This window comes from Amblyraja radiata, chromosome 5, assembly GCF_010909765.2.
Source record: "Amblyraja radiata isolate CabotCenter1 chromosome 5, sAmbRad1.1.pri, whole genome shotgun sequence".
Classification (NCBI taxonomy): domain Eukaryota; kingdom Metazoa; phylum Chordata; class Chondrichthyes; order Rajiformes; family Rajidae; genus Amblyraja; species Amblyraja radiata.
In genome coordinates this window covers 110,122,178-110,137,870 of record NC_045960.1, presented here as the reverse complement: position 1 = coordinate 110,137,870, position 15,693 = coordinate 110,122,178, and the positions used below count along the sequence as shown (strand labels likewise).

The following is a 15,693-nucleotide window of genomic DNA, read 5'->3' as shown; positions in this document are numbered from 1 at the left end:
GCCTGGATGCCAACAAGAGGATACCAACCAGCCTTGTCAGTGGCAGGTGCAATATAGTGTAGGAAAATGTAAAGACAAAGTTCTCAAAATAGAAAAGCAGAATATATTTTAAATAGTAAGAGAATGGGTAATGTTGATGTTTTAGGAACTTGTAGATGTTTTATATCAAGCTAATGCGTAGGTGTAGGAAGTAGGTAGATGAAAAATAGCACGTTGACCTTTTGTTACAAGATTTGAGTAAGCAGGAAAGAAGTCTTGTTGCAATTATTACTCATCTTGCAGCATTTGGGCTTCCAAGCCCCTGTGAATCAAGTGCTTGTGTTCTTGGTCTCAAACTGTGTTAAATGCCTTACAAAGAAACAAGTCTGTAACCTCTGAATACCTTTTCCATCCAAAACCAGAGCAATGATTTGGTAGATACAAACTGCAGATGCTAGTTCACATAAAAATACACAAAGTGGTGGAGTAACTCAGCGACATCTCTGGAGAGCCTAGACAGGTAACATTTCGGGTTGGGACACTTCTTCAGACTGACTGTGGTGGGGGTGGCGAAAGTTGGAAAAGAAGAGAGGGGGAACATAGCCTGACGAGTGATAGGTGGATACATGTGAGTGGGGGAGGTAGGCGCAAAATGCTGGGGTAACTCAGTGGGTGAGGCAGCATCTCTGGAGAGAAGGAATGAGCGACTGGCAGGAACGGGGTACTGATTTTAGAAGATCATCCATGATCATATTAAATGGCGGTGCTGGCTCAAAGGGCCGAATGGCCTACACCTGCACCTATTTTTCTAGGTTTTCTATGTTTCTACAGGCCCGGTGCCGTCAAACGCTCATCATATGTTAACCCAATCAACGCTGGGAGAATTCTCGTAAACCTCCTCTGGACCCTCTCCAACGGCAGCACATCCTCAGCTGGAATAAGTGGAAAGGGGAGGGTTTAGGGGAGAAAGGGGTGAGCTTCTAGGTGCGGGAGAAGGAAGGAAGGGTCTTTGTAGGTTTAGTTCCCTAAAATTGGAGAATTCAATGTTCCTACCATTAGGTTGTAAACTACAGGTGAGGTGCTGTTCCTCCCAGTTTGCATTGGCATTGAACCAAGTTAGTGTGGAGCAAAGTACAACGCCAATCTCACTTGAATAGAATTGTGATTTATACTCTTTGCAATCCCAGAACCTCGCAAGTTCAGAAATATAAAAATAATTTGAAAAACTACTTTTAAAAACAAGGCAGACGTAACAGCCACAGCTTTGTAAACTGGGCTTCATACTCATGGACATGTCAATAAAACTCCAAGGAAGAGTTTAGTCATGGCAGCAACATAATCCACAATTTGAATTGTAAACATATTCAAGAGTGTCACAAGGTTTCAAATGATATGTAAATTGCTAAGAAAAATGTATTTTTGGTTTAAGCTACAGCATGGAAACAGGCTCTTAGAAACATAGAAAATAGGTGCAGGAGTAGGCCATCGGCCCTTCGAGCCTGCACCGCCATTCAATATGATCATGGCTGATCATCCAACTCAGTATCCTGTACCTGCCTTCTCTCCATACCCCCTGATCCCTTTAGCCACAAGGGCCACATCTAACTCACTCTTAAATATAGCCAATGAACTGTGGCCTCAACTACCTTCTGTGGCAGAGAATTCCACAGATTCACCACTCTCTGTGTGAAAAATGTTTTTCTCATCTCGGTCCTAAAAGATTTCCCCCTTATCCTTAAACTGTGACCCCTTGTTCTGGACTTCCCCAACATCGGGAACAATCTTCCTGCATCTAGCTCTTCAGCCCACTGAGTCCATGCTGACCATCGATTACCTGTTCACACACGTTCTATGCTATTCCCATTTTTCCATGCACTCCCTACACACTGGGGGTAATTTGACAGGAATAGACTATTTCAGTCTGCGGAAGGGTTCTGACCTGAAACGTTGCCTGCTCCTTTTCTCGAGAGAGCCACTGCCTGACCCACTGAGTTGCATCAGCAGTTTGTGTCCATCTTCAATTTTATAGAGGCCAATTAACCTAAAAAGGATTTCCATGTGGTCACAGGGAGATCGTGCAAACTACACACAGACAGCACCTGAAGTCAGGATTGAACAGGTCTCTGGCGCTGTGAGGCAGCAGATCTACTCACCGCACCACTGTGCAGTATTCTGGGACGACAGATGGCACAATGGGCTAAGTGTTCGGCTGGCAACAGGAAGGTAGCCGGTTCGAATCCCGCTTGGAGTGCATACTGTCGTTGTGTCCTTGGGCAAGACACTTCACCCACCTTTGCCTGTGTGTGAATGTGAGTGATTGGTGGTGGTCGGAGGGGCCGTAGGCGCAGAATGGCAGCCACGCTTCCGTCAGTCTGCCCCAGGGCAGCTGTGGCTACAGAAGTAGCTTACCACCACCGAGTGTGACTGAGGAGTGAATGAATAATGCGATGTAAAGCGCCTTGAGTATTAGAAAGGCGCTATATAAATCCCATCCATTATTATTATTATTATTCATTACTTACTTTCCAAAAACTGAAACAGGATTTAGATAATCTCAACTTCATTATCTACCATATGATCTTTTCATTATACAATACGTTTTACTTGCAAAAGCTCAGTTCAGTACAGTGAAAAGCTTTTGTTGCGTGGTAACCAGTCAGCGGAAAGACAATACATGGTTACAATCGAGCCATTTACAGTGCACAGATACATGATAAGGGAATACTGTTCAGTGTTATAGTTAGTAAGAAATGTTGCGGTTCGAATAGGGATTTAAGAGCGAGGAACGATTGTAATATGTGATTGTAGATCTGCTTCTATGGCTAACATGCAAATAGTCGCCTGAGTCCATAGGTAATTCTAAAATAACTCTTATTGTCTGTATTGAAGCAGGTAAGTGCTTTTTAAACATTTACTTATTCATATATCGGCATAAAATGACTGCATACCAACCTAATACTTTAATGAGCAGTTCCACACAGGTCCAGTTTCCAGAGAGTGCAGAGCCGACCTCGCTGTTTATAGATAGATTGGCAATCACTCTGATCAACTTTATCAAGACATCTTCCACCTCAGAAGGTTTCTGGCTTTTGGATTCAGTCATTCCTTTTTCGCTCTGAGTCAGTGGTGGAGTGAGTTTTCTCTTAATATTTAGCTCATGATATATTTGGAACAAAGTCAATAACGTTTCCACACTGTTCTCCTGTTTATACAACTCCTCTCTTGCATTATTGTTCTTTGCAGTCATATTTCCCAAAATGAAGACAACACGGACTATTAAATCCTGGAAAGTGAAAAAGAAACACATTGTGATGGTGTGAATTGTGACAACTTAATAATAAATATGTAGGAAGGAACTGCAGATGCTCGTTTACACCGAAGATGGACACAAAATGCTGGAGTAACTCAGCGGAACAGGCAGCATCTCTGGATAGAAGGAATGGGTGACATTTCGGGTCTGAAGAAGGGTGTTGACCCGAAACGTTACCTATCCATGTTCTCCAGAGATGCTGCCTGTCCCGCTGTTACTCCAGCACTTTGTGTTTAGAATATATATTAAATTTGCACACTGTTAAAATCAATTGTAAATCCAATTTGGAAGCCTAGTATCTAAATCTCTATATAACTAAAAGTCTTCGTCTTGTTTATGTGTGTGTGCCAATCTGGTTAATTCCTATCTTCTTCAAAACGCAAGACCACAGCCTTCCCATTTTCACACATCCTACTCACATTTCCCCCCTGGTGACGATAAACATCTTCCCGCCACATTGCCACCTATATTTCCAAAGTTATTAACCGTTGAAATTTTTAAAACAGCCAAAACCGCCTTCCCACAGACGGCTTCCAGCTTTCTCACAGTGATGATGTCACAATGCACCAATCACAATGGGCTCTCAAGCTGGTTGCCAGCTGCTACTATGACATCATAATGGGATGTTGCCAACGGTAACAATGGACTCTCAAGTTGGCTGCCAACTGCGCAATGACGTCACAATGGGACGTTGCCAATGGTAATGAGGTTGCTGCCCCTCTACCAATATCTGAAGGGGCTGCTCATCGTACTGGTTGCATTTTTGTCCCACGATCCCGGTGTTTGGGCACAAGGCAGGGAGTGGGGAGGGCCGATCAGGGAGGGGGGAACTCTCATCAACCCCACCATCCACCTAACCCACTTCCCCCCCCCAGGGGGAACGCCGATGCCGCACCCTTCCCCCCCGCGTTGGGGGTCTGGGCCCAATGGGTCCCAGTTGGTCTAGAATAATTTGAAAACTTCCTGCACTTCAGTCAATGAAGTAGATTAGAACATAGAACATAGAAAAGTACAGCACAGGAACAGGCCCTTCGGCCCACAATGTTTGTACCAACAATGATGTCATGATAAACCAATCTCCTTTGCCTGCACATGATCAAGGAATGGATAAGGGTGAGCCAGTGGATGTGGTGTATCTGGACTTTCAAAAAGCTTTTGACAAGAGATTAGTGTGCAAAATTAGAGCACATGGTATTGGGGGTAGAGTATTGACATGGATAGACAACTGGTGGGCAGACAGGAAGCAAAGAGTAGGAATTAACGGGTTATTTTCAGAATGGCAGGCAGCGACTAATGGGGTACCGCAATGTTTAGACCCCAGTTATTTACAATATATATTAACGATTTGGCCAAGGGAATTAAATGTAACATCTCCAAGTTTGCAGATGACACAAAGCTGGGTGGCAGTGTGAGCTGCGATCAGGATGCTATGAAGCTGCAGGATGACTTGGACAGGTTGAGTTAGTGGGCAGATGCATGGCAGATGCAGTATAATGTGGATAAATGTGAGGTTATCCACTTCGGTGGCAAAAACAAAAAGGCAGATTATTATCCGAATGGTGTCAGATTAGGAGAAGGGGAGGTGCATCAAGACCTGGGTGTGCTTGTACATCAGTCACTGAAAGTAAGCATGCAGGTACAGAAGGCAGGGAAGAAAGCGAATGACATGTTGGCCTTCATAGTGAGAGGATTTGAGTTTAGGAGCAAGGAGGTCCTACTGCATTTGTACAGGGCCCTGGTGAGACCGCACCTGGAGTATTGTGTGCAATTTTGGTCTAATTTGAGGAAGGACATTATTGCTATTGAGGGAGTGCAGCGTAGGTTCACCAGGTTAATTCACGGAATAGCGGGAGTGATACTTTACCCTTCCATATCTTTCATTTCCCTCTCCCCTGACTCTCAGTCTGAAGAAGGGCCTCGACCCGAAACGTCACTCATTCCTTCTCTCCAGAGATGCTGCCTGTCCTGCTGAGTTACTCCAGCACTTTTATGTCTGCCTTTGATTATGTTGCCTGTTCTTCTGAGGCAACGTGAAGTGTAGATGAAGCCAATGGTGGGGAAGTTGGAATGATAATTCACAATTTTAAGGAGCAGAATTAGGCCATTTGACCCATCAAGTCGACTACATTATTGGAACAATATTGGAAAGCCATGCCTGGAAGGATGCCTGGATTCAATGACCTTCCTGTGTCTGATTCCATGTATACAGTTCATTGACACTCTGATCACCCATGGCCCAAAGTGATCAATACTTCTAATGCAAAACAAAAACTGATCAGGCAGGTTTGAAATTGATCTCGTCACCAACCTTACTAAGTGGATCAAAATATACAATAGACAATAGACAATAGGTGCAGGAGTAGTACATTCGGCCCTTCTAGTCAGCACCGCCATTCAATGTGATCATGGCTGATCATCCCCAATTCAGATTCAGATTCAATTTTAATTGTCATTGTCAGTGTACAGTACAGAGACAACGAAATGCAATCATCCCCGTTCCTGCCTTCTCCCCATATCCCCTGACTCCGCTATGTTTAAGAGACCTATCTAGCTTTGAAAGTATCCAGAGAACCGGCCTCCACCGCCCACTGAGGCAGAGAATTCCACAGACTTACAACTCTCCGTGTGAAAAAGTGTTTCCTCATCTCCGTTCTAAATGGCTTACCCTTTAATCTTAAACTGTGGCCCCTGGTTCTGGACTCCCTCAGCATCGGGAACATGTTTCCTGCCGCTAGCATGTACAAACCCTTATTAATCTTATATGTTTCAATAGGATTCCCACTCATCCTTCTAAACTCCAGAGCATACAAGCCCAGCCGCTCCATTCTCTCAGCATATGACAGTCCCACCATCCCGGGAATTAAACCTACGCTGCACTCCTTCAATAGCAATAATGTCCTTCCTCAAATTAGGGGACCAAAACTGCACACAATACTCCAGGTGTGGTCTGATGAAAGAATGGGTCGACTGGGCTTATATTCATTTGACTTTAGAAGGATGAAAGGATATCTTACAGAAACATATAAAATTCTTAAGGGATTAGACAGGCTAGATGCAGGAAAAATGTTGCCGATATTGGGGGAGTCCAGAACTAGGGGTCACAGCGTAAGAATAAGGGGTAGGCCATTTCGGACTGAGATGAGGAAAAACTTTTTCACCCAGAGACTTGTGAATCTGTGGAATTCTCTAACACAGAAGGCAGCGGAGGCCAGTTCACTGGATGTTATCAAGAGAGAGTTAGATTTAGCTCTTAGGGTTAACGGCATCAAGGGATTATGGGGAGAAAGCAGGAACGGGGTACTGATTTTAGATGATCAGCCATGATCATATTGAATGGCTGTCCTCCTACACTCCAAAGATGTGCAGGCTTGTTGGTTAATTGGCTTAGTAAAATTGTAAATTGTCAATAGACAATAGGTGCAGGAGTAGGCCATTTGGCCCTTCGAGCCAGCACCGCCATTCAATGTGATCATGGCTGATCATCCCCCGTTCCTGCCTTCTCCCCATATCCCCTGACTCCTCTATTTTTAAGAGCCCTATCTAGCTCTCTCTTGAAAGCATCCAGAGAACCCGCCTCTGCCACCCTCTGAGGCAGAGAATTCCACAGGCTCACCACTCTCTGTGAGAAAAAGTCCCTAGTATGTGTACGATAGCATTAGTGTGTGTGGATCACCGGTTGGTATGGACTTGGTGGGCCGAAGGGCCTGTTTCTGCGCAGTATCTCTGAACTAACCAAAATGAGGCATTTACGAGACTTTTAGATAGGCACATGGACACATGGGGAATGGAGCAATGTGGACAAATATCGTAGGCTGACGGGCCTGATCCTGTGCTGTATTTTTCTACATTCTATGAAATGGATCTGCTTTTGTTGCTGTTGATTGAGGCAGGGATTGAGAATCTTCTGCTCCTTTTCAAATTAGCTCTTTTATATTCAGCTGCAGAAGTCACCGTACTCTAGCCTAAGATCTTACACATAAAACCAAGAATCATACCACAGCCAAGCCTCGATCATGTGATCGGTTCTTGGACTAAAGCCATGACCTTCTGATTCAGAGACAAGTTGAATTTGCTGAGTTAAGCCAAAATTATTAACCAGTTGGTTCTCAGCTATCTCGGCTGACAAAACAATCTTGCATTTGGATCTTCAGATGTCCAAGGTTGGTTGCAAAGTTACAATATGTGCACATTTATTTTGTTTGTTCAAAATGAACTCGTTATGTTCTTGAGACTCACAAAGTGCTGGAGTCAGGTAGCATCTCTGACCCAATGAAAACAAAAATGTGCAAAGTTGGGGTTTCTGCAGGTTGAATAGTGTTATTGTGTAGGAAGAATCTGCAGATGCTGGTTTACACTGAAGATAGACACTAAATGCTGGAGTAACTCAGCGGGACAGGCAGCATCTCTGGAGAGACATTTCAGGTCGAGACCCCTCTTCAGACTGAAAGTAGAGGGGGGGGAGGAGTGAGGGGGGAGGAACTGGAGATAGGAAAATGGGGCAAGTACAATAAGACTGAAGAAGTTTGAAGAAGGGTCTCGTCCCGAGAGTTCACCTATTCCTTTTCTCAAGAGATGCTGCTTGGCCCGCTGAGTCACCCCAGCATTTTGTGCCTATCTTTGGTGTAAAACCTGCATCTTTTTCACACAAAGGGTGGTAGGGTGCCGGAGGAGGTAGTTGCGGCAGGTACAATCGCAAATTTAAGAAATATTTAGAGAGATACATGGATGGGATGGGTTTAGGGGGATATGGGACAAATGCAGGCAAGTGGGACTAGTGTAGAGTTGTGAGTCTGTGGAATTCTCTGCCTCAGAGGGCGGTGGAGGCCGGTTCTCTGGATACCTTCAAAGGAGACCTAGATAGGGCTCTTAAAGATAGCGGAGTCAGGGGATATGGAGAGAAGGCAGGAATGGGGTACTGATTGGGGATGATCAGCCATGATCACATTGAATGACGGTGCTGGCTTGAAGGGCCTGTTGTCTATTGTCTATAGTGTATTGGCATGTTGGCCAGTGTGGGCAAATTGGGCCGAAGGACCTGTTTCCACGCTGTATGACTCTATGACACTATCTGCAGTTCCTTCCTACACAATAACACTTATTCAACCTGCAGAATCCCATAGTTTGCACATTTCTGTGCACTTTGCAGGTCAATTTCAATAAGAAGCAGAGTTGATTTTTTTTGAACGGAAATTAGATTGTGAAGCACACAAAAATGTGGCAGCTGACTTTAAGCAGCCCCCTCAATCTGTTCTGGCATGTGTGTGTATGCCTGTGTTGCAATGACTGAGATAAGGAAAGCAACAAGAAGCACACAGTCACAGTAGAGCTAAGGAGAGGCCTTCAGCTTTATCTTGTTCCACTCCCTTAAGTACTCCAACAGATTATTCTTGAACGTGGCCTTCTTAAGCGGTATCAGTTGCACGCGGTTAACGACTTATCCTCCTGTAGGTTTAGGTTTATTATGGTCGCGTGTGCCAAAATACAGTGAAGAGATTTGTTTTGCATGCTACCCAAATAATCGTATACATAGATATAATACAGTCAAACTCACTACAATAAGTGGAGCAAAGGGGAAGGTACAGAGTGCAGAATATAGTTCTCAGCATTGTAGCGCATCAGTTCCAGAGACAAAGTCCCAATGTCCACAATGGGGTAGAGGTGAATCAGGCAGTACCCTAGTACCCGGCGACTGCCTGCTCCTTCTCAACCTCAGCGCAGCATTTGATACTGTCGACCACACCATCCTAATTGACCGTCTCCAGTACGGGGTTGGTATTGATGGCACTGCCCTGAGCTGGTTCATCTCCTACCTCAAAGGTGGGAGTTTCTCTACTAACATAGGCAACTCTTTCTCCTCCCCAGCTAGCCTCTGCTGCGGGGTTCCACAAGGTTCCATCCTTGGCCCCATTCTCTTCTCCCTCTATATGCTCCCCTTAGGCCAAGTCATTCAAAGGCACGGCATTTCCTTCCATTGCTACGCAGACGATACACAACTCTATCTCCCCCTGAAGCCCAAAAACCAATCAAATCTACTTAACCTTATCCACTGCCTCGAGGATACAGAGTGTTGGATGGCCCAAAACATTCTCCAACTGAACGAGTGTAAGTCTGAGGTCATCCTTCTCGGCTCCAAGGACTCAATCAAATTGATAGCAGGCAGTCTTGGAAGCCTTACCCCACTACTCAAACCTCACGTCAAAAACCTTGGCGTGATATTTGACTCAGCATTGAAAATTGACAAACAAGTCAATGCCGTGGTAAAAGGTATCTTCTTCCAGCTTCGGACGATAGCTAAAATAAAACAATTTCTCCAGTTTGATGACCTCGAAAAGATCATCCACACATTTATCTCCTCCCGCCTCGATTACTGCAACTCCCTCTACACTGGCATCAGCCAATCTTCCCTGTCCCGCTTGCAACTGATCTAAAACGCCACAGTGAGACTCCTGACGGGCACCCGAAAAAGGGACCACATCACCCCGATCCTGGCCTCTCTCCACTAGCTCATATTGTTAGATGACAGAGCCACTGGGTGGTAGTCATTAAGGCACACTACCTTACTTTGGAGTGTTGTTCCTCCAGTTTGTATGTGGCCTCACTCTGGCAATGAGAATCGGAAGGGGAGTTAAAATGCTAAGCAACCAGGAGATCCAACAGGCCTTGGCCAAATGGTCGCCTAATCTACACTTGGCCTCGCCGATGTAAAGGGGGCCACATCAGGATCAGCGAATGCAGTAGACCAGGTTTGAAGAGGTGCGTGTCAACCTATGACTCACCTGGAAGGGTTGCTGGAATCCATGGATGGAGGCGAGGCAGGAAGTAAAGGGACAGGTGTTGCATCTCCTGCGGCTTCAAGGGAAAGTAACTGGAGAGGGGGTGGTTTGGGTGGGAAGGGATGAGTGAATGAGGGAGATGCAGAGGGAGCGGTCTCTGCGGAAAGTAAAAAGGGATGTGAACGGGAAGGTGTGGTGGGTTCAGGTTGAAAGTGGTGGAACATGTAGCCGTAGATTATGCACTGATAGTGAAATGATAGGTAGCATCTCATTAATGCCATTGACAAAGTAACCAGCAGCTATATTGTATTGTAAGACTATATTGTATTGTAAGGAATGCAAGGGTGAATCTGTGGAATTTGTTGCCACAGACGGCTGTGGAGGCCAAGTCAATGGATACTTTTAAAGCCGAGTGACAGATTCTTGATTCGTGTGGGTGTCAGGGGTTATGGGGAGAAGGCAGGAGAATGGGGTTGAGAGGTAAAGATGGATCAGCCATGATTGAATGGCGGAGTAGACTTGATGGACCAAATGGCATAATTCTGCTCCTAGAACATAAATTCAGCCGGTCAGGCAGCATCTCTGGAGGACATGCATAGATGATATTTTGGGTCGAGACCTTTCTTCAGAATCTTTTAACCTCTTTGGATACTTTTGTACCATCGTATCTTCATGCCTCTCCAAGTGGAACAGCATCACACTTAGTTGATGGTCCTGTATACTAAACCTCCTGTGATTCATGTTTAACAAGGAACTGCAGATGCTGGAAAATCGAAGGTAGACAAAAAAGGCAGGCACGGGTTATTGATTGGGGACGACCAGCCATGATCACAATGAATGGCGGTGCTGGCTCGAAGGGCCGAATGGCCTCCTCCTGCACCTAGTTTCTATGTTTCTATAAAAATGCTGGAGAAACTCAGCGAGTGAGGCAGCATCTATGGAGCGATTTCCTTCGCTCCATAGATGCTGCCTCACCCGCTGAGTTTCTCCAGCATTTTTGTCTACCTCCTGTGATTCATACTGTTTTGGAAGCAAATGACACTGGTACATTTCTTCCCTTGGGCGGTTGCGTTGAACTGGACCAGCAGAAATGTGAATCCATTTTAGGGCATTCTCACAACATTTTCCAATGGGCTTGTTTTTTTTTAAACTTATTACTTCTGGCTCAATACTAAATTAAACCTATAGATAATTCACAAGATCACAAGATAAATGCACAGAATTAGGTCATTCAGCCCTTCGAGTTTGCTCTGCCATTCGATCACGGCTGATCTATTTCTCCCTCTCAACCCCATTCTCCTGCCTTCTTCCTGTAACCTTTAACGTCCTAGCATCACCTATTCCTTCTCTCCATAGATGCTGCCTCACCCGCTGAGTTCCTCCAGCATTTCTGTCCTCCTACGATTTTTCCAGAATCTGCAGTTCTTTCTTAAACAAGGACCTGCCAATCTCCGTTTGAAAAATGACTTGGCCTCCACAGACGTTTGTGGTAATGAACTCCACAGATTCACTGCCCTCTGGCTGAAGAAAGTCCTCCTCATCTCCCTTCTAAAGATATGTCCTTTCATTCTGAGGCTATGACCTCTGGTCCTAGATGCTTCCACTCCTGGAAACATCCTCTCTATCTAGGCCTTTCCTACATTAGTTGTAGCATTTCTAATTCCCCATCCCAGTCACATTGCTGGTGGGATCCTACCATGTATATTTTAACTGAACCCAAGCTGGAAGCAGTTTAGTTTCAAACAGTCAGCAACCTCGTAAAGCCATGATTGGTATTTTCATGAACTCTATAAAGTCCAAATCTGGAGTGCAAGCGGAATTATGGCTCATTTGGACACATATAACCATATAACAATTACAGCACGGAAACAGGCCATCTCGGCCCTACAAGTCCGTGCCGAACACTTATTTTCCCCTAGTCCCATCTACCTGCACTCAGACCATAACCCTCCATTCCTTTCCCATCCATATACCTATCCAATTTATTTTTAAATGATAAAATCGAACCTGCCTCCACCACTTCCACTGGAAGCTCATTCCACACAGCTACCACTCTCTGAGTAAAGAAGTTCCCCCTCATGTTACCCCTAAACTTCTGTCCCTTAAACATCCCTCCAAATGAACTGGACTAAGTAATCCCTCAGTGAGATGGCTATTTATTTCCTTTATTTTTGTTCCCACTTCTTGAATTAGATGTATGATGTTAACTTAAGTTTAATGCATTCTGTGGTGTCTGTAGCGATGTCTCGTGTGGTTCAAAAATTGATTTAGTTCATTTTTGATAAATTCTGAAGCACTGAGCTGGCAGAGTGTGAATGTGAAAGTTCCTTCTCTTCCAAACATAGAGTAAAGGAGATACAAAGCTATACAGCATGAAAACAGACCCTTCCGCCTAACTTGCAAAATGCCTCTCGTGTCGTACATTTTCCACCCTGGGTGAAAGGTTCTGACTGTCTACCACGCTATCTATGCATCACATAAATTTATATACCTCTATCAAGTATCCCCTCAACCTCCAGTGTGTATAAATGTTAGACAATAAACAATAGGTGCAGGAGTAGGCCATTCGGTCCTTCGAGCCAGCACAGCCGGAGAGGAATTATTCTCATATCTTGGCCATGCTACAATTAGTATCAGGTGGCAGAAACCCAAGTGGTAGGAATAATACAAACTTATGTGGGTCTTGAAAGTCATGAAATTATGACCTACCCACATATATAGTATAGAACAATAGGTCAATATCACCAACAACTACAGGACCACCCTTATTGAAGCAACGAACCTACGCCTCTACTTACCTAGACGGCTTGGGAAGTTTGTCATGTCCCCTACAACTCTCACCAACTTGTACAGATGCATCATAGAAAGCATTTTATCAGGATGCATCACAGCTTGGTTTGGGAACAGCTCCGTCCAAGACAGCAAGAAATAGCAGCGAATTGTGGACGCAGCCCGAATGCATCACACAAACCAACCTCCGTTCCATTCAGGGCCTTCTTAACGTATGGGCACGCTGGGCAGTTGCCCGGGGCCCCACTGGCATAGGGGCCCCATGCTAATCTATGTATTGTAGAATGTTATTGTAGAACGTGAAAACGGAGAAGAACATCGCAAGTGCATGACGGCATATTTGATTCGGCATAAAGAAACTGGAAGTGTCGAGGCCCCAGTTGTCCGGGGGCCTATAATGCTGTTAAGGCGGCCCTGCATCCATTGACTCCATTTATACCTCACGCTGCCTCGGCATGGGCAGCAGCATAATCAAGGACGAGTCTCACCCTGCCTGGCCACTCCGCTTCTCCCATCAGGCAAAAGGGAATAGAAGTGTGAAAACGCACACCTCCAGATTCAGGGACAGTTTCTTCCCAGCTGTTATCAGGCAACTGAATCATCCGGCCACAACCAGAGAGCAGTGCTGAACTACTATCTACCTCAATGGTGACCCTCGGACTAAGCTTAATCGGACTTTGCTGGCTTTACCTTGCACTAAACGTTATTCCTTTATACTGTATCTGTACACTATGAATGGCTCAATTGTAATCATGTATGGATTTCTGCTGACTGGATAGCATGCAACAAATCCTTTTCACTGTACCTCGGTACACGTGACAATAAAATAAATAAACTAAACTAATATTAAATGGAAGAAGTCTAAAACAATGCATACGTTCCAGAAGATATTCTTTGCCCTTATTCTATTTATGCAATGTTACAGTTGGTATGCAGATTTAAATAACCATTTAATGTTAACTCTATTGCTGAAGCCACATCAATAGATATTGCCTTCTCATAAAGAACAAAGTACATATTGTACAACTACAATGTTAAGGACATTCCTATACATAACAATGATATTTTAAACACTGCATTTTGTTTGCAATCATAAGCCACAGCAAGATTAAACTGGAAAGGGTGAAATAAAGATTTGCCAGACTTGTAAAGAGGCAGTAAAAACATGATCATATTTATGCAGGTGCGTAGCAGGCTAATGGGTGACCTTGTAGAGGCGTATAAACTCAGGAGGGACGTAGATAAGGTGAATAGCCGCAGTCATTCTCCCAGGGTAGGGAAGCCTAAAAATAGCAGGCGTGGGTATAAGGTGAGAGGGGAAAGATTTAAAAGGAGCCAAGGAGCGATTGTTTCACACAAAGGGTGGTGGGTTTGTGGAACAAGCTGCCAGAGGAGGTGGTAGAGGGAGGTACAATAATGACTTTTGAAAGACACTTGGACATGCACACGAACAGGAAAGGTTTGGAGGATATGGGGTTGGGAGGGAAAAATAGATCTGAGGAAGGATCCCGACCCGAAACGTCACCCATTCCTTCTCTCCAGAGATGCTGCCTGTCCTGCTGAGTTACTCCAGCTTTTGGTATCTATCAATGATCAGCCATGATGGAATGGTCCAATTCTGCTCCTGTGACATGACAAATTTATGATATGGGCCAGATTCATGCAAGTTGATCTTGCTCGATTAGGCAACTAGTCCCAGGGTGGAAGATGTCCATCACTAGAGGCATAGCTATAAGGTGAGAGGGGGAAAGTTTAGATAGGCACATGGAAGTGCAAGGAATGGGGGGGTTTGGATCATGTACAGGCAGATGAGATCAGTTTAACTTGGCATCGTGTTCAGCACAGACATTGTGGGCTGAAGGGCCTGTTCCTGTGCTATACTTTAGTTTAGTTTAGTTTAGTTTAGAGATACTGCGCGGAAACAGGCCCTTTGGCCAACTAGGTCCGTGCTGACCAGTGATCCCTGCACACTAACACTATCCTACACCCACTAGGGACAATTTTTACATTTACCAAGCCAATTAACCTAGAAACCTGTACGTCTTTGGAGTGTGGGAGGAAACCAAGGTTCTCAGAGAAAACCCACGCAGATCACGGGGAGAAGGTACAGACAGCACCCGTAGTCGGGATGGAACCCGGGTCTCCGGCGCAGCATTCGCTGTAAGGCAGCAACTCTACCGCTGCACCACCGTGACCACCCTGTTCTGTGTTCTGTTTTATTTATGCCCCACTTTTCTAATTGCTGCTGACCCCCATCATTTGGAATACAAGAGGACCATGCCCATAACAACCGACTGATGCACAGCACTCCCTTTGCAAATTCACTGTAGTCCCATACACCTTGACCCAATTAGTCTATCATTAAGGACTGTTGGCAAGTGGGAAATGCGGCCATGAACAAAATTGCCGCACTGCGGAAGATGCCTAGGGCAGCCGGCAAATCCATCCACCAGTCTCCCACACGTTCTTATTCTATGGACAGCTTGTATAAAAGTCAGGCAAATGAAAGCTGGACAGGACCTATATTCATATTTCAAGCAGCAGCTTCTTAAAGAAGATAAGCAGTGTGTGTAGGGAGGAACTGCAGATGCTGGTTTACACCAAAGTTACACAGGAGATGCTGGAGTAACTCAGCGGGTCAGCCAGCATCTCTGGAGAAAAGGATTAGGTGCCGCTTCGGGTCGGGACTCTTCTTCAGACTGAGAGTCAGGGGAGAGTAAGTAAGTAAGTTTATTGGCCAAGTATTCACATACAAGGAGAGGGAAACTAGAGATATGAAAAGGTGCAGGACAAATCAGAGCCGGAACCAATGACTCAAGAGAAAGCTGGAGCCCACAATGG

General features: G+C 45.0%; 1 protein-coding gene across 1 annotated transcript in view; it reads right to left on the bottom strand.

The window, feature by feature from the left end:
* Window positions 1–15,693, bottom strand: part of armc2 (armadillo repeat containing 2) — a 100,642-nt gene that overhangs the window by 15,346 nt on the left and 69,603 nt on the right. Inside the window, exon 13 of the mRNA XM_033021967.1 lies at window positions 2,932–3,262. Coding sequence (XP_032877858.1) covers window positions 2,932–3,262 — 331 coding nt within the window. The remainder of the gene's footprint in view (window positions 1–2,931; window positions 3,263–15,693) is intronic.